This window comes from Ranitomeya imitator, chromosome 1 (assembly GCF_032444005.1).
Source record: "Ranitomeya imitator isolate aRanImi1 chromosome 1, aRanImi1.pri, whole genome shotgun sequence".
Classification (NCBI taxonomy): Eukaryota; Metazoa; Chordata; class Amphibia; order Anura; family Dendrobatidae; genus Ranitomeya; species Ranitomeya imitator.
In genome coordinates this window covers 618260684-618285411 of record NC_091282.1, presented here as the reverse complement: position 1 = coordinate 618285411, position 24728 = coordinate 618260684, and the positions used below count along the sequence as shown (strand labels likewise).

The 24728-nt window shown below is 45.0% G+C and overlaps 1 protein-coding gene across 3 annotated transcripts in view; it reads left to right on the top strand.

Annotated features, from left to right (window-relative positions):
• The window catches only part of LOC138637783 (zinc finger protein 660-like), a 40680-nt gene extending 23748 nt beyond the window's left edge, over positions 1 to 16932 (top strand). The window contains exons 3-5 of one of the 3 annotated variants that reach the window (XM_069726702.1): positions 4833 to 4910; positions 4992 to 5468; positions 12044 to 15325. In XM_069726702.1, coding sequence (XP_069582803.1) covers positions 5339 to 5468; positions 12044 to 13173 — 1260 coding nt within the window. In that variant the 5' untranslated portion in view covers positions 4833 to 4910; positions 4992 to 5338 and the 3' untranslated portion in view covers positions 13174 to 15325. Of the gene's footprint in view, positions 1 to 4832; positions 4911 to 4991; positions 5469 to 12043 lie in introns of all 3 variants that reach the window. The other 2 variants (XM_069726711.1, XM_069726715.1) reach the window with 2 other exon arrangements.
• Positions 16933 to 24728: the final 7796 nt, after the last annotated feature.

Below are 24728 nucleotides of genomic sequence, written 5' to 3'. Positions count from 1 at the left end.
CATCACCCTCAGAACCTCCAAGCACCAAGTAAAACAGTCCTGGCTCACATCGCAAACTCAACTTCTCCAGCGATGCTCTAGGAGTGCTGAACGCTTGTGGAGGAAAACTCGCACACTAGAAGACTTAATCCACTTCAAATTAATGTTAAGAACCTATAACCTCGCCAAACAGACCTACTGTCATGCCATTCTGTCTGTTTCTGGTTTTTGGCATGACAGTGCATATGTTTGCTTTAACCCTTTTACTCTTTTCCCCCTAATTTGAGCTGGGATACTGCTGGCTGTTACCTTAATGGAGCCTTCTCAGTTCCCTGCTCTGCTGTGCAGTCATACATGGGCATTTAGGTATTTGCCATGCTGCTTACCTTCCTCATGTGCGGTCCCTGGTTGCTGCTGTGAAGCTGTCCACGGGTTGTGATGTCATTTGCGGCTGGTGCATGACTTTCCACGTGGCTCAGTGCATGCAGTCTCAGCCAGGTGCCCTGAGCCTCAGATCCTGCACTGTGTGTGCTGTAATGGTTTCTGTGTGTGCTTAGGGTGTGCGCGGCCACACCTCCCCTGCTTTTATCAGGGTTAGGGTGTGTACTTCAAATGCTGTCCCCAGCCAATTGCTGAGGGGCAGCTCCTATATAAAGTTCCCCTGCCCTATGGGCGGGGCCTGAGCTACACTCACAAAGCTCTTGAACTTTGCTATGTGTGTTTGTGTTCCTGCACCTCTCCTGTCTATGTTTTGATACCAAAGTCCTTGCCTTGATTCCTATTTTGTCCTGTTCTGGCGCCTGTCCTGGAGGCAGTATATCCAGGCCTGAATCCTTGATCCTGTACCTGAACCTGTCTGAACTGTGTCTGCTGTGATTATGTTCCTGGAATCCCTCTGCATCTGGGGCCTCACTACCAGTAACTTTGAGTCTCTTGAAACCGATGTTTCTGCTGAGCATCTATTACTCTGTGCTTTGACTACCATGCGGTGTTAACCCCGTCTGGCTCATGTCCAGTACGGCGGTGTCTGCACCATCACGCTTGAGTTCCTTCCTAGATCCTATGCCCGGAGCCTGATGACCGCAGTCTGGAACCTGATGACCGCTGTCTGGAGCTTGGAGCCTGATGTTTCTGGTGGTGCCTGTAGGTCGTGTCGGATGTCCGGATACGAACGACTCCTGTCTGATGTCTGCCGGTGACCCTGGGTCCAGATGTCCTGATGTCCTATCTGTACCCTGATGCCCTGCCTGTGTCCTGATGTCCTGAGGTCTTTCCTGAGTCCTGATGTCCTGTTTGTATCCTGATTTCTTGCCTGTACCATGATGTCCTGCTGCCCTGCCTGTGTCCTGAGGTCTTTCCTGAGTCCTAATGCCCTGTTTGTATCCTGATGTCTTGCCTGCACCCTGATGTCCTCGTGTACCCTGATGTCCTGCCTGGGTCCTGATGTCCTGCCTATCTGTGCCTCGGTGATCCATTGGAGCCTTGGGGTCTACCGGGTGGTACCCTTCTGAGGTGTGGAATCTGGAGCCTGACATCGTCATGTTTTGTTTATGTACTGTGTGACTTTACTTTAGTAAACTTTACTTTCTCTATACCTGAAGTATCGGTAATCATGTCCTACGTGTCTCTTCCTTGACCACATGCTCAGCTGCCACAGAACCCCGGTCGCTGTCCTCCCATAGTTCGGGTAAGCCCGTGTCCCCCTCTGTGGTTTAAAGGGTCCGTACTTCGTCCCCGGGGGATGCACGCCCCACGCCTTCTGAGGTTGGTCGGCTTGGGGGCGTCTATGGGCTGGGCCGCATCTGCGGCCGCAGCTGACCGTGACACCTATTTCACCACCCTGATCTCTTCACTAGCCAACAACCCCAAGAAACTTTTTGACATCTTTTACTCCCTCCTTAGGCCAAAAGCCCAAGCCCCTATCACAGACATTTGTGCTGATGACCTGATCTCCCACTTTATAGAGAAAATAGATAACATCCATCAGAAAATCCGCTCCCAACCGCCAAGTGCTGTGACTCCCATCCCTCCCTGCATTTCCCCTGGCTCACTTTTCACATTTGATCCCATCACAGAAGAAGTCTCCAGACTCCTCTCTTCTTCTCGTCCGACTACATGCACTACCGACCCCATTCCCTCACATCTCCTCCAGTCTCTCTCTCCTGTTGTCACAACTTAACCTAACTACAATCTTTAATCTCTCCCCTGCATTTTCCCATACTCTATTGTTACTCTATTAACAAAACCCGCTCTCGACCCATCCTGCACAAATAACTACAGACCAGTCTCCAATCTCCCCTTCATCTCTGGACTCTTGGAGCACTTGGTATACTCCCATCTTATCCGTTACCTCTCCACTCACTCCCTCCTAGACCCGTCACACTCTGGCTTCCGCCCCTTACATTCGACAGAAACTGCTCTTATCAAAGTTACCAATGACCTTCTGACAGCAAAATGTAACGGTGACCACTCTGCTTATTCTTCTCGACCTTTCTGCAGATTTTGACACTGTTGACCACCCTCTCCTACTCTCTAGGCTCCAGTCACTAGGCATTAAGGACACTGCTCTCTCTGATTCTCTTCCTTTCTCTCTCTGTCTGCTCTTTCAGTGTTTTCTTTGCTGGCTCCACGTCATCTCCTCTTCCTCTCACTGTAGAGGTACCTCAGGGCTCAGTCCTTGGCCCCCTTCTCTTCTCCCTCTACACGGCCCCAATTGGACAGACCATCACCAGATTTGGCTTTCAGTACCATCTTTATGCTGATGACACACAACTATACACGTCATCCCCCTAGCTTACCCCGCTGTACTACAGAACGACAGTTACTGCCTATCCGCAGTCTCCAACATCATGTCCGCTCTCTATCTTAAACTCAACCTCTCAAAAACTGAACTTCTTCTCCTCCCACCATCTACTAACCCCCATAAATTTCACATTTCTCTCTATGGGTGGCACCATAATAACACACCGGCAGCCGGTGCACTCTCTGGGTGTTATGTTTGAAACCAATCTCCTTCAGATCCCATATACAATCTCATGCACGCTCTTGACGCTTGCACCTAAAGAACATCTCTAGAATCGGCCCTCTTCTCAGCATGGAAACCACAAAAACCCTCACTGTCACATTGATCCACTTTCACCTGGACTACTGTAACGCTCTATTATTTTGCCTCCCCCTTACTCGACTTTCCCCCTCACCAGTCTATCCTTAATGAAGCAGCCAGGGTTGTCTATCTAGCGCTAATCGTTACTCGAACTCATCCGCACTTCACCAGTCCTTACATTGGCTGCCCTTTCACTACAGAATCCAATTCAAAGTTCTTGTTCTCACCCACAAAGCTTTCCACAGTGCAGCACCCCTCTACATCTCTTCCCTCATTTCTGCCTATCGGCCTAACAGACCACTGCACTCTGCAAATGACTTTCGACTAACCTCTGCACTAATCCGTACCTCCCACTCCCGACTCCAAGTCTTCTCCCGTGCTGCGCCAATCCTCTAGAGCAGGGGTGTCAAACTGCATTCCTCGAGGGCCACAAACCATGCGTGTTTTCAAGATTTCCTTAGCTTTGCACAAGGTGCTGTAATCATGTGTGTAGGTGATTAAATTATCACCTGTGCAGTACAAGGAAATCCTGAAAACATGACCTGTTTGCAGCCCTTGAGGATTGCAGTTTGACACCTCTGCTCTAAAATGCTCTACACCAAGAAATTAGGACTATCCACAATTTGCATAGTTTTAGGCGCTACCTTGATGGCTCTACCATCATTGTATATATACATCTGTACCTTGTATCTCCCCCACAGCATTGTAGATTGTAAGCTCTCACGAGCAGGGTTGCCTTATTTTGCTTTAATTTTTGTATTGTTAATGTTGTTACTTATGACTTGTGTTTTGAAACTGTTAAACTGTAAAGCGCTGTGGAATATGTTGGCGCTATATACCGTAAATAAAGATTAATAATTCTAAGATCACCAACTGTCATCTCCTATCTCAGTAATGGGAAGGTCTGTGTTCAATGAATACAGATTTTACCAATGAATGAAAAAAGTCAAATGTTAGTTCAGGAACAGAAAGAACCAGATTTATCTGATAAGTTATATTACACAGTTTCTTATTTTCTTGTCTACTGTTGGTTTTTGAAAGAATAATCAAAACCGACAATCTTTAAGATTGCATAGACATCTGATGCATTGGTGGAAATATGATCTGAAGAAATAATTAAGCATGGTTCTCATATAGAAAAACTGTCAACCTTATATCAACCAGAGTTCAGTTCAGTTGAAAGACTGGAGATCCGGGTGTTGCGGTTGTATTACAGCTGTACTGTGGTCGTCTGAAAGCCATAGTCTCCCAATCCATATTTTCTACTCTGAGAAATAAAGAGATATCCTTTACTTATACTTTAATCCTTCCGCTGCACTAGTGTGATCGCTCCAGTTGGCATCACCCTTCCTGACATCCTTTTGTTTGTGCTCTCAGTTGGTGCATGGCGTCATTGGACAATTTTTCTGGAAAACTACTTTACCAAAGAAATAGCCCCTACTTATTCTTAGAAGCCCATGCTTCTCTAGCATCATCACTCCAATGGGCATCACCCGTCCTCGTTTCCCTTTTTGTGCTCTCCCTTGGCATATGAAGTAGTTAGACAAGTTTTCTGGAAAACTGCCAAAGAAATAACCATTAAATATACATTTAACCCCCTGCTGCTCTAGTTGCATGCTCCAGTGTGCATTGCCCTATTTGACATCACTTTTTGCTCTCTCTTGACTTATAAAGTAGGACACCAATAATAGCATAAATCCTAGGAGTATTTGGTGTAGAATTGAGTTTTTACTTTTGCTCTTTCTTTTAGAAATGTTTTATGACCTGAGGGGCTTCTGGGCATCTCCTGAGCACACAGCCGACAGTGACTTTGGCTCTACATCTTCTGGTAATTACAGTTCTTGGGTTCTCCTTTAGGAGTTACTCATGGAGTCATCAATACTAAGTTCTCGTTTTCTCAAATTCCTAGATGAGAATCAAGAAATCATTGTTACCAAAGTGGATCTCAAGATGTTGAAGAAATCTCTGTGATGGAGAACGTTTACCAACAGGGAATGTTACAGGATAAATGTGATTTGGACAATGTAGACTGTGAAGCTTCGTCCGATTTAAAACCTGAAGAGCGTTCACATTGTCAAGGGAAAGCACTGCAAGAACTGGGCAGTGGTATACAACACTTACATGCAGAGGTGGTGGCCATGAATCACAGGGTTCACATAGCTACCAACCAAGAGAAAGCACTGGAAGAAACTGCATGCCATCAAGAAGAGACTACCTGTTATCGGGCTAACAAGCTCAAATTTCTCATGGAAGCCAATGAAATTGCAGACGAAAGGCTTCCAGTGGAATCTTCCTTGGAGACAAACTCTCACCGTCATAATCCAACTGTTCAGACAGCAAAAAAGGGAGCTGAGTAACTTACGAAAGAGTACCTTCTGTACAAGAGGTAGATCTTCTGCTTCACATACTCGGAAAGGGAGAAAATGATAAGGATCGGACTTTTTCATTATTGGGGGCATTATGAGTTGTCACATATTGACTTATTATTAGTATTACATGTTTTCCTGACTGAATCGTATATATGTCCTTTTAACTGAATGGCCAGTATTTTACTCTAAATCTGTCCAAAATATATCTGTTGCGGTTGCTTTGTTTTCTATCAGTATTATTTTATCATTCCTACTGTGTCCCACATATTCATCATTATCAGTCCGTATTTGCGTTGTCATCTGATTCAATGGCATCTCTTGGCAAAGATCTGAAAAATGTCATGGCTTCCCTTATAGCAGAACTTAGCCCTTTTATAAGTTACACCAGGTTCTGAGCATCTAACTCTTTGCATCTAACTCTCTCTTCGACAACCTACAATCTGGCTTCCGTCCCCACCATTCCACTGAGACTGCCCTGACCAAAATTACTAATGACTTACTTACAGCCAAAGCTAACAGACAATTCTCTGTACTCCTCCTCCTAGACCTGTCCTCTGCCTTCGACACAGTTGACCACTGCCTCCTACTACAGATCCTCTCTTCCTTTGAGGTCAAAGACCTTGCCCTCTCTTGGATCTCCTCATACCTTTCCAACCGCACATTTAGCGTTTCCTACTCCCATACTACCTCTTCATCTCGCCCCCTCTCTTTTGGAGTACCCCAAGGCTCTGTCCTAGGACCCTAACTCTTCTCAATCTATACACTCGGCCTGGGACAACTCATAAGGTCCTATGGCTTCCAGTACCATCTATATGCCGATGACACTCAGATCTACCTCTCTGGCCCAGATGTCACTTCTCTGCTCTCCAGAATCCCAGAGTGTCTATCAGCCATATCTTCCTTTTTCTCCCCTCGCTTCCTCAAGCTCAATGTGGACAAATCTGAACTCATTATCTTTCCTCCATCTCGCATATCTTCCCTACCTGATCTATCTATCAAAATAAATGAAATTACACTTTCCCCTGTCCCCAAAATCCGCTGCCTCGGAGTAACCCTTGACTCTGCCCTGTATTCAAACCGCACATCCAAGCTCTCGCCACCAGAATCCGTCCTTTCCTCAACCCACACTCTACCAAAATGATCGTGCATGCCCTAATCATCTCCCACCTGGACTACTGCAACATACTCCTCTGTGGCCTACCTTCTAACACTGTCGCACCCCTCCAGTCCATCCCTAACTCTGCTGCCCAACTAATTAATCTCTCTCCTCGCTACACTCCTGCTTCCCCTCTTTTCAAATCCCTTCACTGGCTCCCAATTTCCCAGCGTATCCAGTTTAAATTACTAACACTGATCTACAAAACCATCCATAATCTTTCTCCTCCGTATATTTCCACACTAATCTCTCAATATCTTCCCTCACGTAATCTCCGGTCCTCCCAAGACCTCCTCCTCTCCTCTACGCTTACTCGCTCCTCACCCAATCGCCTCCAAGACTTCTCCTGAATATCACCCATCCTCTTGAATTCAGTGCCCCAACACATCCGGTTATCCACTACTTTTGGATCCTTCAAAAGAAACCTGAAAACCCACCTTTTCAAGGAAGATTACAGCCTGTAAAGACCACACGGCCACCTCAACACCATCGGAGCTACTGCAACCCTCGACCTACTGTCTCCTTCCCCATAATCCTGTAGAATGTAAGCCCGCAAGGGCAGGGTCCTCTTCCCTCTGTATCAGTCTGTCATTGTTAGTTTTGTTTACTGTAAGTGATATCTGTATTTTGTATGTAGCCCCTTCTCATGTACAGCACCATGGAATTAATGGTGCTATATAATAATAATAATAATAATCTATTCCGATTATCAACAGGGTAAAGTTGTGAGCAGGTCTAGTATTCCTACAGGGCCAAGTGTCTGTTGGATGGGTGCTAAGTTGCTGATCCCTTGGTGATCCAATAAATGAGACCCCCACAGATCTTGAGAAACTGGCTCAGTGGAGTCCTATCTTAAAGGAGGTTGGGAATGTTCACCTCTTCTCCATTCTTGATGTATCAGACTGCTAGAGATGCCCAAGAAAAGCAGAGGTGCCCATGCTCCCCTCCGTTCAGATGGGACTCTAGCGAAAAGCCTAAAAAAGAGTGATCTTAAAACTAAACAGCATTAAGACTACTTTTTTCAAGGAAAATGTCACAAGAAAATAACCTATTGTCCTCTGGATAGGTAATAACTTGCTGCTCGGTGGATGTCCAACTGCTGCTGATTGCTAGGAGTCCAACGATCGGCAAGACATTTATTTCCAACTAGATGGTGGCCCAATTCTAACGCATGGGGTATTCTAGAATATGCATGTCCATGTAGTATATTGGCCAGCCAGGTAGTATATTGCCCAGCCACGTAGTATATTGCCCAGCCACGTAGTATATTGCCCAGCCACGTAGTATACAGCACAGACACATCGTATACTGCCCAGTCACATAGTATACTGCCCAGTCACATAGTATATTGCCCAGCCACGTAGTATATTGCCCAGCCACGTAGTATATTGCCCAGTCACATAGTATATTGGCCAGACACGTAGTATGCACCATATCCCTGTTAAAAAAAAGAATTAAAATAAAAAATAGTTACATACTCACCTTCCGGAGCCTCCCGATCGAAGCGGTCGGTTACGAGGGGCCGACGGACGATGAGTATTTAACGATTTTTTATTTTTTATTATTATTTTTAACAGCACGGTGGCGCAGTGGTTAGCACAGCAGCCTTGCAGCGCTGGGGTCCTGGGTTCTAATCCCACCCAGGACAACATCTGCAAAGAGTTTGTATGTTCTCTCCGTGTTTGCGTGGGTTTCCTCCGGGCACTCCGGTTTCCTCCCACATTCCAAAGACATACTGATAGGGATTCTAGATTGTGAGCCCCATCGGGGACAGTGATGATAATGTGTGCAAAACTGTAAAGCGCTGCGGAATATGTTAGCGCTATATAAAAAAAATAAAGAAGAAGAAGAACATTAGATCTTTTTACTATTCATGCTGCATAGGCCGCATGAATAGTAAAAAGTTGGTCACACAGGGTTAATAGCAGCGTTAACCGAGTGCGTTAACACCGCGGTCAACGCTGCCATTAACCATGTGTGAGCGCTGACCGGAGGGGAGTACGGAGCGGGCACTGACTGCGGGAAGGAAGGAGCGGACATTTTCTGCTGTAATTAAAACACCTGTGGCTAGGAGGCGGAGTGCACGATCAGAAGGCTAAAGAATACATTTCAAAAACCTGACCGGCACATCCAAACATAGACTAAGTGTAAACAGGTGCTGAACCTAGAGTCGCCAACTCGTATATAGCTAAGTAAGTAAGGCAGCACACTGCAGCACTCCGCCTCCTAGCCACAGGTGTTTTAATTACAGCAGGTCCAATACCCCTCCACAGAGAGAGAGAATTTTAGTCTAGGAAGAGGTTTCACATGTACCCATTCAGTTGGAGACGTTTATTCTTAGCGAGGTAAGGCAAGTGTTAGGACCTGGTATAAGAGAGATGCCGTAAAGGGGCTACCAGGTACACATAAAATTGGCCATTTTTATGCGCTAAACGCTCTCATTTTTCATATTTGTAGTGCAGTAATGCAGTTCAAATTTCGTGTTTCAAGTTTGCATGTTTCAGCGCTGCAGTGTGCTGCCTTTTTTACTTAACTATATACGAGTTGGCGACTCTAGGTTCAGCACCTGTTTACACTTAGTCTATGTTTGGATGTGCCGGTCAGGTTTTTGCAATGAATATCTGTGACAGACAGACAGACGGAAGTGACCCTTAGACAATTATATAGTAGATGGGAAACTTTTATCCCGTTGCAAAGTGAAGCAGCCGTACAGATGTCCATTCATTTTATATGGGGCTGCCTGAAAAAACTGCAGTTCTGATAGCGATATAGAGAATAGAGTGCTCATCGAGTATGCGCCTCGCCGCTCCATTCTGGCTCATTCTGCCTATCAGTGTAAATCCCAGCAGTTGAACCCTCACTGATCAAGAAATTACCTTATTTTCACCAGAAAACTCCTTTAAATCAAGTTTTTATCGTATTTTTAGAATATTTGTTTTTTTAAATATCTTAAATTCTTGCAGTTTTCACTCTGGTAAATACATGTATTTTGTGTCCTCTAGATTTCCTTATTATGAATTACCACTAACCTAATGGAATGGATTGTAGAGCAAAGTAGACTAACGTGATGTATTGTCACTGGTCCAGATGATCCCATGAGAAGATACACACACAAGATTCACAAGAGAGCCTTTTTGTGCCGTGATGACCCCTTACTTAGATCACCGAAGCAGCAGCTTGGCCATCTTGCTGACCATGTTTGTGCCTTCACTTGAACTAGATTGAATTGTAGTACCATTAACAGACAGACTGGTTCTCAGTGCCTATGAGAAGGATAAAGAGGAGGCAAGGATGAAGGCAGAGGTCCTGGGGGTCATATTGAGCAAAAACTAATGGTCTATGTTACGGCCAGGCCATCAATGTTTACATTCTGCAATAACCTTAGTCATGGGTCTTACTGGAAAACAGCAATCTGTCACAAGATTAAAAGTGGAAATATTGCTCTTATTTTATTTTGTCTACTGCCATGAGTATTTTGTTTTTTTAATTCACTATTTTGTTCCTGAGATATGATCCTTTTTATTTACTGCTAGTTTTTATGGTCTTTACTAAAGGTACCGTCACACTGAACGATATTGTTAACAATATTGTTGCTTTTTGTGACGTAGCAACGATATCGTTAACTAAATCGTTATGTGTGACAGCGACCAACGATCAGGCCCCTGCTGGGAGATCGTTGGTCGCTGGGGAAAGTCCAGCACTTTATTTTGTCGCTGGATCTCCCGCTGACATCGCTGAATCGGCGTGTGTGACGCCGATCCAGCGATGTGTTCACTGGCAACCAGGGTAAACATCGGGTTACTAAGTGCAGGGCCGCGCTTAGTAACCCGATGTTTACCCTGGTTACCGTTGTAAATGTAAAAAAACAAACACTACATACTTACATTCCCTGTGTCTGGTCATGTCCCTGCGCTTAGTAACCCGATGTTTACCCTGGTTATCTGGGGACTTCAGGATCGTTGGTCGCTGGGGAGCTGTCTGTGTGACAACTCTCCAGCGACCAAACAGCGACGCTGCAGCGATCGACATCGTTGTCGGTATCGCTTCAGCATCACTTAGTGTGACGGTACCTTAAGGGGAATGTGATTATAGGAATCTTGTATTTAGGCTGCCGTCTATCATCACCCTGTAAGCCAAGTCCCTTTGGTAAAGAGTCACACTAAAAATTAGTACTAAATAAAAAGGCCCAAATCTCTGGAACCATATGGCAGATTTTAAAGAAAGAAGAAAAATATGGGATTGGGGCAGCAGATGGGATAAAATAAAAGCAAAAACTAGACACTTCTGACCTGTGGGCTAGATAACCTTGAAGAGAATTGTATGTACTCTCAGTGTCTGTAGATTATTGTGGGAGGATAAAAGTTTTCCTGCACAATGCATGGAGTAGGGACAAGGATCTAATGCGCCATATAATTCAGCACGTTATTGAACCTGTAGCACGGTCTTCGGATGATGGCAACCAAGAACATTGGAACATTTATCTATTATGGTAAACCCAAGGTAACACAAATAAGTAAGATCCAGTAAATGCCAGAACAAGATAAGGAAGGGCAGATGAAAACACAAAACAATAATATTTAATCACTTCATGTTTATAGATTGGAAGTGACAGATCATTATTACCCGCTTCAGAACTCTTTTTTTTGTTTTTCTCTTCCATTTTTTCCTTGCCTTCATCCACAATTTTTTTTTACTATTTTCTCATCAACATGGGATTATGATGTCTTGTTTGGTTAAGTTAGTAAACTTGCAACTTTCACACTGGCAATTTGGGCTTTTTCAGACTCATTCTTCCTTTTCTTTTCAGCAGGCTCATTATCGTCAGAGGCAGGATTATAATGACTGCTAACACCTCTATACCCACAGCTGATAACACAATATCCACCAATCACAATTGGCATTGTCACAGCTGACCCTGCTCCTCTCCGTTCCCCATGTACTTTGCACACTATCATTAGATGCTTCACTACAAAGATAGGGTCGGGATCTGACCTTTGTGGCTAATGTACAAGTGTTATTTCCTGAAACAGCAGGAAGTAAAAGTCTAAAAAAACAGTGATCGTTAGGAAAATTGCAAGATTTATTTTTTTTATTTTTAATATAGATTGTTTTATGTAAAAAAAAAAGCCAAAATAAAAAAAATTTATACAAGTATCTCAAAAACGTGATGTAAGCAATAGGTCATTTTCTAATAACAGCTTCCCCTAAAGCAAATAGTGAGATAGAAGATAGAACCAGCATTCTTGATTTTGCTTATAACGTGGTTAATTCCATACAATCCATCATTGCTATAATGTTTTAGTCCAATAGATGGATGTCATGTGTGCGCATAAATAACATATTTGGTCATTAGTCAGTGCAATAATGACATTTATTGTATTGAATGTCAATAGTCAATGTTCTCAATTTGTAATCTTTGCACTTTCATCCTAACAGAAGCCATGGCACCCAATGGACGAGAGTCACCATCTGATGAAGGCAGAAAAGATAAACATAGTCGTACTCCTCACCAGTTAAGGTGCCGCAAGTCGAGCAAACAAAAAAACCTGGAGATAAATTTGACTAAAGAATCTGCTTGCTGTAAGAAAACAGATGATGTCTTGGAGAACACAAGTTCTTCAGAAAATGAAGAAGAAAGTCAACCCGAAGACAATGAAGAAAGGAACAGCGGCAAACCACATCTACGTAGCTCGACTATCAAGTCGAAATATAAGAGTGAAAATAGGAACAAAAATTCTCTGGAGATCTCGAAATGTACTATCCCTTACACTCCCTACAAGGTGCAGAAAACCTTCATCTGCACCGAATGTGGGAGAAGCTGCATCTCAAGCTCTCACCTAGTTATACATCAGAGGTCCCACACCGGAGAACGACCTTACTCCTGTAACGACTGTGGAAAAAGTTTTGCCCGAAAGTCTTCTCTGGTCATCCACGAAAGGATTCACACGGGAGAACGTCCATACACTTGCACACATTGTGGGAAGAGTTTCACTAGCAGCGCCACACTGTCCACTCACATAAGGATCCACACCGGAGAGAGACCTTACGTCTGTTGGGAGTGCGGGAAAAGTTTTACCAGTAACTCTTCTCTGTTTATACATAACAGGACACACACGGGAGAGAAGCCATATATTTGCGTGGAATGTGGAAAGACATTTTCATGCACATCCGCTCTCGTCATACACAAGAGGTCTCACACGGGAGAGAAGCCATTCACCTGCGAAGACTGCGGAAAAAGTTTTGCTGATAACTCTCGACTTGTAAAACATAAAGCCGCTCATACAGGAGATTGGGCATTTGTCTGTACAGTGTGCGGGAAAGGATTTACTTGCTACTCCAACCTCAATGTCCATCAGAGGTCACATACAGGAGAGAGGCCATATGCCTGTAACAAGTGTGATAAAAGGTTTGCTCTCAATAGAGATCTTGTCCGCCATCAGACAACCCACACTGGTGAAAGACCCTATGCTTGTTCTGAATGTGGCAAGTGTTTCACTCGTAAGGCTCACCTAACCACCCACGTCAAAATCCACTTACGTGTAAAAGCAGTAAAGGTGACTGAATGAGCAGTGTTATTCAACAAAATGTAGTAAGCCTGCATGTGAAGCCATGATTCCAACTGACTTTCGAAGCATAACCATATAGGTCAGAAGTACAATGGTACATAGTTATGAACATCACACATCCTTTACAAGTACTGCATGACCTAATACGATACGATACGATACACTTTATTGATCCCGTGGGAAATTATGGTATCACAGCAGCACAACTTAAATCATAAAGGAATTACATAGTTGACATGACAGTTTGTTGACAGAAGAACATTATACATTATACATTAGAATAGGACATACACAACGAGTGAACTGAAATGTAGAGAAATAAGTAGACTTTCACCTTGGTGGTTTAACCCTAATGTTATTATTGTACATTCCCATGGCAGTTGGCACAAACGATTTCCTATATTTTTCCTTCTTACACCTCAGAAGTATTAGCCTATTACTGAAGGTGCTCTTCTGTCTCATGAATAGCTCATATAATGGATGTGCATTATTGTTCATAATTGCCATACACTTTTTCAGAGTTCTTCTCTCCACTACCTCCCCAAAAGAGTCCAGATTGCAGCCCACAGCAGAACTTGCCTTCTTGATAATCTTATTCAGCTTATTAGCATCAGAGGCCCGCACACTACTACCCCAGCACGTGATTGCAAAAAAGATGGCACTTGCCACTACAGACTGGTAGAACATTTCTAACATTTTGCTGCACACATTAAAAGACCTCAGTTTCCTTAGGAAATACAATCTGCTCATCCCCTTCTTGTAGACAAACTCTGAGTGGCATCTCCAGTCCAGTTTGCTATCCAAATGGACCCCCAAATATTTGTAACTCTCCACCTGCTCGACCTCCTGACCAGCAATAGTGATCGGTAAGCATTCCAACTTAATCCTGCTATAGTTGGCCACCAACTCCTTAGTTTTCTTAACATTTAGTTGTAGATAGTTACCATTGCACCAATCCACGAAATTCGACACCACCCTTCTATATTCCTCATCCCCCTGATCTCCCCTAATGCATCCCACAACCACGGAGTCATCCGAAAATTTTTGAAGGTGGCAAAGTTCAGATTTAAACTGAAAGTCTGAAGTATACAGTGTGAATAGAAAGGGCGCAAGCACCGTTCCCTGGGGGCACCTACACTGCTCAATAATCTGCTTGACACCACTGCTCCCATCTGTACAAACTGTGGCCGATCTGATAGGTAGTCAGTTATCCAATTTCTCATCCCCTCCTCAACCTTCATATCAGTCATCTTTTTGTGTAGTAAAAGTGGCTGCAGGGAGTTAAATGCACTCGAGAAATCGAAGAACATCGCTCTCACCGTGGTTCCGTCAATCTCCAGAAATGAATGTACCCTATGTAACAGAGAAAGAATAGCATCATCCACCCCCAATCTATGTCGGTAGGCAAACTGAAGGGGATCGATAAAAGCATTGACCCTTGGTCTTAAGTGAGCAAGCACTAATCTTTCCAAGGCCTTCATAGCGTGAGATGTTAAGGCTACAGGACGATAGTCATTTAGGGTTGCAGGAGAAGAAGTCTTGGGTACCGGCACCAGACAGGAAGTTTTCCATAACACTGGTACCCTCTGTGTTTGTATACTTCCATTAAATAGGCGTGTAAAGACAGTACACAGCTGGTCTGCACAAACTTTAAGGACACGTGAGCTGAGTCCATCAGGTCCTGCAGCTTTACCAATGTTAAGTGACTTAAACTGCCTCCTCACATCATTTTTGGATACTCTAAAATTAGTCTGCTCATCCTCCAATATCGATGTTGCAGAATTTGCACCCAGGTCCCCTCCACTATCAGTTGACACATGTACACATGTACTGCTGAACCTGTTGAAATACTCGTTCATCTCATTAGCCTTGTCTAGATTTCCACCATGATTTTCAGGCCTCAGCCTAAGCCCAGTCAGTAATTTCATTCCTGACCAAACCTCTCTGGTATTATTGTGGGACAGTTTCTTTTCAAGTTTAATTCTGAAGGCTTCCTGGGCCTCCTTTATTTTATGCTTCAATTCATGCTGTATCATTTTAATTTTCTCTTTGTCACCTACTTTAAATGCCTTTTTTTTCCTGTTGAGCAAATGCTTCAATTCCTTTGTTATCCATGGCTTGTTGTTTGCAAAACACCTAATCTTTTTAGTGGGCACCAGCATATCAGTGCAGAAGTTAATGTAGTCAGTCACTCTACCAACCACTTCATTAACATTTGTATACTCGTCCATTGTCCCAAGCAGCACATCCCAGTCTGTAAGATGAAAGCAATCCTGCAAAGCCTGTTCATTTGTTGGACACCACATTCTAACTGATTTAAAGGTAGCCAGCTGTTTTCTAACAACAGGTTGGTAGACTGGTGACAATAGTACAAGATTGCGATCAGACTTCCCCAAGGGCAGCAGAGTAGACGATGAATAATCATTCTTGACATTCGCATAGAGTAAGTCTAAAGTAATATTGTCACGTGTTGTACATTTCACAAATTGATAGAATTTAGGTAAGGCAGTAGAAATTTTAGCCTGGTTAAAATCCCCAGAGATTACAGTAAGCGAGTTGGGGTGTTTCAGCTGGAGCCGAGCAATGACTCCTGACAGCACTTCACCTGCAACCTCATGGTTTGCAGTTTGTGGTATGTACAACACTATTGCAGTAACAAGCGAGAATTCTCTAGGAATATAGTAAGGTCTGAGGCCAACAGCTAGCAATTCAATGTTCGGACAACAATGGCGCTCCCTTACTGTCACATGCCCCTGATTGCACCAACCATTGTTTATGTAGAGTATAACTCCACCGCCCTTTTTTTTGCCGCTCTTCATAGTGTCTCTATCCGCCCGGACCATGTGAAATCCTGGTACTGAGACACTTGAGTCTGGAATCTCGCCACGTAACCATGTTTCAGTAAAACACATCAAACTGCATTCCTTGTATTCCCTCTGGGTCCGTATTAATGCCAGCAGTTCATCCGACTTATTACCCAGTGATTGAACATTCCCCATGAAGATGGACGGAACTACAGGTTTAAACCGTCTTCCCCTTGCCTTAAGTTTTTTGCCCGCTCTGCAGCCTCTGTAGGGTCGCCTTACCTCACACGGGACATGTGGTCTGCCCACTGCAGGAGAAGACATTAGCCTGCGCAGCTCCAGAAGTCGGCCCCTTGAGTAAGCAACACGTTTATGAACAGACTTAGGGACATCAATCAAAACCTTGCCCATGTTAGTCGCACTAAGCCTGTCCGTGTAGGGAGGCATACAGTGCACACCTCCAGACATAACTGTACCAATTCCCAGACAGGTAGTGGCCGCCTGGCAGTAGGTGCGTATAATACCAGTCCTAGGTTGCAAGGAGATCACAAATGCACTGTAAATCCAGATAGCTGCGGGTAGCAGCAAACATCCAAGGGAAACCTTCCAGGGGAGCCAAGGATCAGAAGCATACATCCAGAAAGCTGTGGGTAGCAGTATGCATCCAGGGGAAACAAATCAGAGGATCCCAGAAGCAACCAGCCAAGGGGAAATCCAAGGGTTCAGCATAAATCCAAGGGTTCAGCATAAATCCAAGGGAAGCATTCCAGCGGATCCAAGTTCAGAAGGAGAAGGTACTGGGGAAAAGAAATTCCTTAGGAGTACCAAAAAAGCTGAGGTTCAGAAAGAAAAAGGTTCACACATAACAAAAATAATTCCAAAATAAAATAAAGTAAAATAAAACAAAACTATTGCTGCTGCAATGGGCTGCCACTAGCACGGCGCCTTATTGTCCTCATCCAGCAGAGAGCAGACAGACACGTCTGCTCTCCTTGGTGTCCTTGGAGATAATAAGATGTATCACAGTACATAAGACATAAAAAATGCACCCTTGAAATTGTTACAAAAAAATGAAGCATTTCTCCTAGAAAATTATTGCAATTACACATTTTTGTTATACACATGTTAATTTCTTTTGTGTATATTGGAACAACACAAAAAAAACAGAAAAAAAGGCAAATGAGACATAATTTCACACAAATCTCCCAAAATAGGGCAGATAAAATTGTTGGTACCTTTCCCAAATTGTGGGTAAATATCTTTGTTTCAAGAATGCGATGCTTGATCACACTCACCTGTGTCAAGTAACAGGTGTGGGCAATATGAAAATCCCACCTGAAACCATGTAAATAGGGGTGAAGGTGAGAACAGAAAGAGGAGGAAAGAACTGTCTGAGGTCTTTAGAACCAAAATTGTTGAACAATATCACCAATCTGCAGCTTAGAAGTCCATCTCCAGAGATCTTGATGTTTTTTTGTCTGCAGTGCGCAACATAACCAAGAGGTTTACAACCCATGGCAATGTACCTAATGAGTCCAGATCTAAATCCCATTCAACACCTGTGGAGAGACCTAAAAATTTCTGTTGGGAGGAGCCTTCAAATATGAGAGACCGCAAGCAATTTGCAAAAGAAGAGTGGTGCAGAATCCCAGCTGAGAGATGTAAGAAGCTTGTGGATGGTCATAGGAAGTGATTGCAGTTATTTATTCCAAAGGGTGTTAAACCAAATATTAAGGAGAGGGAACCAACAATTTTTTTCTGGCCCATATTTCTGGTTTTGTCTGAAATTATGTTCAATTTGCCTTTTTTTTTCTCTATCTTTTTGTCCTGTTCCAATACACTCAAAATAAATAAATGTATAAGAAAACTTATAATTGCAGTAATTTTCTGGGAGAAATACTTAATTTTCTGGAATAATTTAAAGGGTGCCAACACTTTTGGCCATGACTTTATATGTTTCATAAACTTTTCAACTATTTTGTCACTTCAGTTTTCATTAAGTTGTTTTCCTCCATGATACTGTGCAATATGATCATTAGATGTAAATTCTATGTCTCCAAGTTGGGCATCTTGAGGCTTATTTTTAGATTTGTTCTTGATGCTTAAAGGGAATCTGTCACCAGTTATGGCCAACATGAAGTAAGGCCACCACCTTTGAGGGCTGATATACAGCATTCTGTAATGCTGTTTATAAGAATCCAACCTGACCTGTAAGAGAAGAAATATAACTTTTATTATACTCACCTGCAGGGCGGTCCGGTCTGAGAGGTGTTGTTAGTCTTGTTCCGGCGCCTCCCATCTTCTTACAATCACCGTCCTCCTGCTTGCTTCATGTGGATGACACATCCCTACATCATCCACACAATCTCCTCGGCATCGTACTCCTGTGCAGGCGTACTTCCCTGACCTGTTGAGGGCATAGCAAATTGCTGCAGTGCGCAGGTGTACTTCTCTGACCTATGCTGGGGCTCCCTGACCTTTCCCAGCCCCTGCGCACTGCAGTAATTTACTCTGCCGTTAACATGTCAGAGAAGTAAACCTGCGCAGGAGCGCCGTGCCGAGGAAACTATGTGGATGACGTACGGACGTGTCATCCACATGAAGCAAGCAGGAGGTCTGTGATTGTAAGAAGATGGGAGGGGCCGGACCGAGACCTGCGACCGCCCTGCAGATGTCTATAATAAAAGTTATTTTTCTTCTCTTACAGGACAGGTTGGGAGCAGATATACAGCATTATAGAATACTGTATATGAGTCTTGAAAGGTGGTGGCCTTCACATTGGCCAAAACTGGTGACAGGTTCGCTTTAAAAGCATGAACTTATCACATGGACCATCGCATATCAGTTGTAGCCAAGGTAACTGCAATGGGGCCCAAGGACTGAGGAGGACCCTTTCAGATGCCCCAATTTTGCTCCTTTCAGTGGTGTATTTTGTGCTATTCAGAGCTCTTTTTTGGATTCTGATTTCTTCACAAAATCAGTAAACAACATCCTTTGATGGCTGCTTTATTGGGAACTCATTCCTCACATGGGCCTTTACAGTTGTGGCCAAAAGTATTGACACCCCTCCAATTCTGTCAGATAATACTCAGTTTCTTCCTGAAAATAATTGCAAACACAAATTCTTTGTTATTATTATCTTCATTTAATTTGTCTTAAATGAAAAAACACAAAAAGAATTGTCCTAAATCCAAAATGGATATAATTCCACACCAAACATAAAAACAAGGGTGGACAAAAGTATTGGCACTGTTCGAAAAATCATGTGATGCTTCTCTAATTTGTCTAATTAACAGCACTTGTAACTTACCTGTGGCACCTAACAGGTGTTGGCAATAACTAAATCACACTGGCAGCCAGTTGACATGGATTAAAGTTGACTCAACCTCTGTCCTGTGTCCTTGTGTGTACCACATTGAGCATGGAGAAAAGAAAGAAGACCAAAGAACTGTCTGAGGACTTGAGAAACCAAATTGTGAGGAAGCATGAGCAATCTCAAGGCTACAAGTCCATCTCCAAAGACCTGAATGTTCCTGTGTCTACCGTGCGCAGTGTCATCAAGAAGTTTAAAGCCCATGGCACTGTGGCTACCCTCCCTAGATGTGGACGGAAAAGAAAAATTGACAAGAGATTTCAACGCAAGATTGTCCGGATGTTGGATAAAGAACCTCGACTAACATCCAAACAAATTCAAGCTGCCCTGCAGTCCGAGGGTACAACAGTGTCAACCCGTACTGTCCATCGGCGTCTGAATGAAAAGGGACTGAAGACCCCACTTCTTACCCCGAGACATAAAAAAGCCAGGCTGGAGTTTGCCAAAGCTTACCTGAAAAAGCCTAAAACGTTTCGGAAGAATGATCTCTGGTCAGATGAGACAAAAGTAGAGCTTTTGGGGCAAAGGCATCAACATAGAGTTTACAGGAGAAAAAAAGAGGCATTCAAAGAAAAGAACACGGTCCCTACAGTCAAACATGGCGGAGGTTCCCTGATGTTTTGAGGTTGCTTTGCTGCCTCTGGCACTGGACTGCTTGACCGTGTGCATGGCATTATGAAGTCTGAAGACTACCAACAAATTTTGCAGCATAATGAAGGGCCCAGTGTGAGAAAGCTGGGTCTCCCTCAGAGGTCATGGGTCTTCCAGCAGGACAATTACCCAAAACACACTTCAAAAAGCACTAGAAAATGGTTTGAGAGAAAGCACTGGAGACTTCTAAGGTGGCCAGCAATGAGTCCAGACCTGAATCCCATAGAAGACCTGTGGAGAGATCTAAAAATGGCAGTTTGGAGAAGGCACCCTTAAAATATCAGGGACCTGGAGCAGTTTGCCAAAGAACAATGGTCTAAAATTCCAGCAGAGCATTGTAAGAAACTTATTGATGGTTAGCGGAAGCGGTTGGTCGCAGTTATTTTGGCTAAAGGTTGTGCAACCATTAGGCTGAGGGTGCCAATACTTCTGTCTGGCCCATTTTTGGAGTTTTGTGTGAAATGATCAATGTTTTGCTTTTTGCTTCATTCTCTTTTGTGTTTTTTTCATTTAAGACAAATGAAGATAATAATACCAAAGAATTTGTGATTGCATTGCAATCATTTTCAGGAAGAAACTGAGTATCATCTGACGGAATTGCAGGGGTGTCAATACTTTTGGCCACAACTGTATGAATTCTAGTTACGTTCTTCTTTACAGTTGAGCTGTTTAGAAAAGCCACAATGAATGCATTAGGTTAACATTGATGTCCCCTTTATCTACTGTAAGATGGCCATCGGACGAGTCCTGGAGCGGAGATATGTGTCATTGCAGCTATTAGCTGCGGTGATGTGAGCTCGGAAGTATGCTGTCACTAACCAGCAAAAAGAGGACTTGAAAATCCTCCAAAAAATTGAAAAAACAGCAGAAGCATTCTCCAGCACATATTGTGCTGAGAGAGTTATTTGGCTGTTCCAGGGCCGGGTTTTACAAGCGGTCATAAGAGATGGGTGGAGCTGAGGAACACACACACCGTGCAGGAGAGACAGCGCTGTCCCCTGTATGTGGTGCTGAAGGCGGCATTCATCTCTTCTCCCCTGCAGCGCTCGCTGGAGAGAAGTGATGAAAAATCAAGTTTTTTTTTGTTAAAAATAAAGTTTGGGGTCATCTCTCGCCTCCCACCCTTCCCCACCCCTCGCGCGCCTGCCCGCTTGCAGAGAAATACTCACGCAGCTCCTGCGATGCCTACCCTCAGCGCTGGCAGCTTGTCCTTTGTGAGTGGTCACGTGGTACCGCTCATTACAGTGATGAATATGTGGCTCCACCCCTATGGAGGTGGAGCCGCATATTCATTACTGCAATGAACGGTACCACGTGACCGCTCATGCAGGACAAGCTGCCGGCGCTGAGAGGAGGCTTCCAGGAGATGGGTGAGTATTTCTCTGCAAGCGGGTGGGCGCGCGGGGGTGGGGAGGGGTGGGAGGCGGGAGATGGCCCCAAACTTTATTTTTAACAAAAAAAACTTGATTTTTCATCACTTCTCTCCAGTTATGCCAGCTGTTCCCCTGCTGTGTGTGCGGCAAGTTCTCCTGCCAGTTTCTTGTACTGACCCCAGGCTCCAACACCGCCAGTTGTTGCTCGGAAGTGCTGTCCGCACAGTCAACAGTTGCTCCTCTATTATTGGGGTTCATTAACGCCAGCTGCTCCCCTGCTGTGTGTGTGCGGCAAGTTTTCCTGCCAGTTTCTTGCATTGACCCTGGGCTCCAACACCGCCAGTTGTTGCTCGGAAGTGCTGTCTGCACAGTCAACATTTGCTCCTCTGTTATTGGGGTTCAGTAACGCCAGCTACTCCCCTGCTGTGTGTGTGCGGCAAGTTCTGCCAGTTTCTTGCATTGACCCTGGGATCCAACACCACCAGTTGTTGCTCGGAAGTGCTGTCTGCACAGTCAACAGTTGCTCCTCTGTTATTGGGGTTCAGTAACGCCAGCTGCTCCCCTGCTGTGTGTGCGGCAAGTTCTCCTGCTCCCTCCACACTAAGACTACATCAGATATTAAACTCGCTCCAATTAGGCCTCGGCCTACACCCTGATTGACCATGGGCTCCAACACCGCCAGTTGCTGCCTGGAAGTGCAGTTTGCACAGTCAACACTTGCTGTCGTGTTATTGGTGTTCAGTAACGTCAGCTGTTCCCATGCTGTAAATCCGGCAATGTGTCCTGCTACCTCCACGCTAACACTATAACAGAAAGGGAACCTGCCCCTCCCCAGGCGTTTGTAACTGAAAGCCACCTTGTGCAGCACTAATGCTGCATTTGGACAAAATGCCTCTTTTAGTTATTCTCCTTGCACACGCTGAACTAAACACTTAGAAAATGTGTCCCCTCATCCCTTCAAACCGTCATTCATACCCCCTTGGCGCCGGGCGCAGCCTCCTGAGCGTTGTTTGTTTCTGTCCCGTAGCCTGCACTGTTAGGTTATCCCTTGGGCATGCGCAGTTAGCGCTGCCCGTCTTCTGGCATCAATTGATGTCAGGCTGACTGCGCCTCTGCGGTCGCGCTGCCTGAGAACCCGCCCCGCAGTGTCTTCTGATTTATGCACACTGCGGGGCTGGGATTCATGGGGATGCACAGTGCATATCTTTGCCTCTCACTCATCTCCTTCCGCCTTCTTCACACTGTGCGGCGTAACGGCTGTGGCATGTGATTAGGGATCAGCTGACGCCGCACAGTCTGAAGAAGGCGGAAGGAGATGAGTGAAAGGCAAAGTTATGCACTGCGCAAGGCCATGCATCCAAGCCCCGCAGTGTGAATAAATCAGAAGACACTGCGGGGCTGGGATTCATGGGCATGCGCAGTGCATATCTTCGCCTCTCACTCATCTCCTTCCACCTTCTTCAGACTGCGGCGTCACTGCCGTGGCATGTGATTAGGGATCAGCTGACGCTGCACAGTCTGAAGAAGGCGGAAGGAGATGAGTGAGAGGCGAAGATATGCACTGCGCATGCCCATGAATCCTGGCCTCGCAGTATGAATAAATCAGAAGACACTGCGGGGCGGGATCTCGGGCAGCGCGACTGCACATGCGCAGTCAGCCTGTCATCAAATGATGTCAGAAGATGGGCAGCGCTAACTGCGCATGGCCAAGGGATAACATAACAGCTCAGGCTCCGGGACAGAGAGAAACAAAGCTCAAGAGGCTGCGCCCGGCGTCAAGGGGGTATGAATGACGGCTGTGGTGCGTCTCGTTAAGAAGGAAAGTCCCGCCTCACGGTATGAGGGGCCACATTTTATAAGTGTTTTGTTCAGCGTGTGCAAGTAGCATAATTAAAAGCCACCTTTTCCTTGTGCAGCATTATTGCTGCACAAGGTGGCTCTTCTAGTTGAAAAGGCCTGGGGGGGGTTAAAGGTTCCCTTTCAACTTGCTCCAATTAGGCCTCAGCCTACACTCTGCTTCTCCTGTAATCCCTGGGTTCCAACACCGCCAGTTCCAGCACGCCAGCTGTTTCCGGGTAGTGTCAAGGTCACTTTGCCTTCAATACATTGTCCTATCGTGTTGCGGTCGTGTTAGCTGACTCTACGGTGCCTGCAGTTTAGGTGTTTCCTATGTGGGCTGCGGGTACTGGTAATCAAGGCTGGTTCTGTGGTGCCAATAGGACAAGCCCCCTCTGTAGGAGTGTGGGTTTTCGGTAACTACGGCCGGCTCACGGCCTAGCAATTTTTTTCCCTGTAGACCTTCTGCTGCCTATCTGAGTTCCAGCAACATTAGCTGGTTCTTAGGAAGACAATATTGAATAGGTCCCCCTGGTTCCAGTACTGTCAGCTGGTTCCGGGCAGAGCCTTTGGCTTAGGTTCCTCCTGGGTATCCGAGTTCCACCTACGTCAGGTGGTCCTTGGTAGTGCTTTCTGGCATGGGTACCTCCTGCTTAGTAACCGGGTTCCAGTACCGTCCGCTGGTCCTTGGTAGTTCCATTGGCTCTTGTACCTTCCGCTATCCATCCGGGTTCCAGTACCATCAGCTGGTTTTCGGCAGTGTCTTTGGCTCTTGTACCTTCTGCTCCCCATCCTGGATTCAGTACCATCAGCTGGTTCTGGGCAGAGCCTTTGGCTTAGGTGACTCCTTCTGGGTATCCATTTTCCACCAACGTCAGGTGGTCCTTGGTAGTGCTTTCTGGCAGGGTAACTCCTGCTTAGTAACCGGGTTCCAGTACCGTCAGCTGGTCCTCGGTAGTTCCATTGGCTCCTGTAACTTTGGCAACACTTCCGGGTTCCAGTACGTCAGCTGGTTCTCGGCAGTGTCTTTGGCACGGGTACTCCCACCTGCCCAGCCTGGTTCCAGCACGCCAGCTGTTTCCGGGTAGTGTCAAGGTCACTTTGCCTTTTGCGGTCGGGTTAGCCGACTCTATGGTGCCTGCAGTTTAGGTGCTTTCTATGTGGGCTGCGGGAACTGTTATGGACCTGGTGGTTAGGAGCACCCGAAACGACCTGATGGTTAAAATAACAAAGGACAAACTCTGGGAAGTGGGAGCTCTGCTGACCGCAACCCTTAATCCTATCACACACACTAGAAATAGCCGTGGAGCGTACCTTACTAGGCCTAGACGCCTCTTCACAGCCTAAGAGCTAACTAGCCCTAGAGATAGAAAATAAAGCCTACCTTGCCTCAGAGAAATTCCCCAAAGAAAAAGGCAGCCCCCACATATATTGACTGTGAGTTAAGATGAAAGTCACAAACACAGAAATGAAACAGGTTTCAGCAAAGGGAGGCCAGACTTACTAAACAGACTGAGG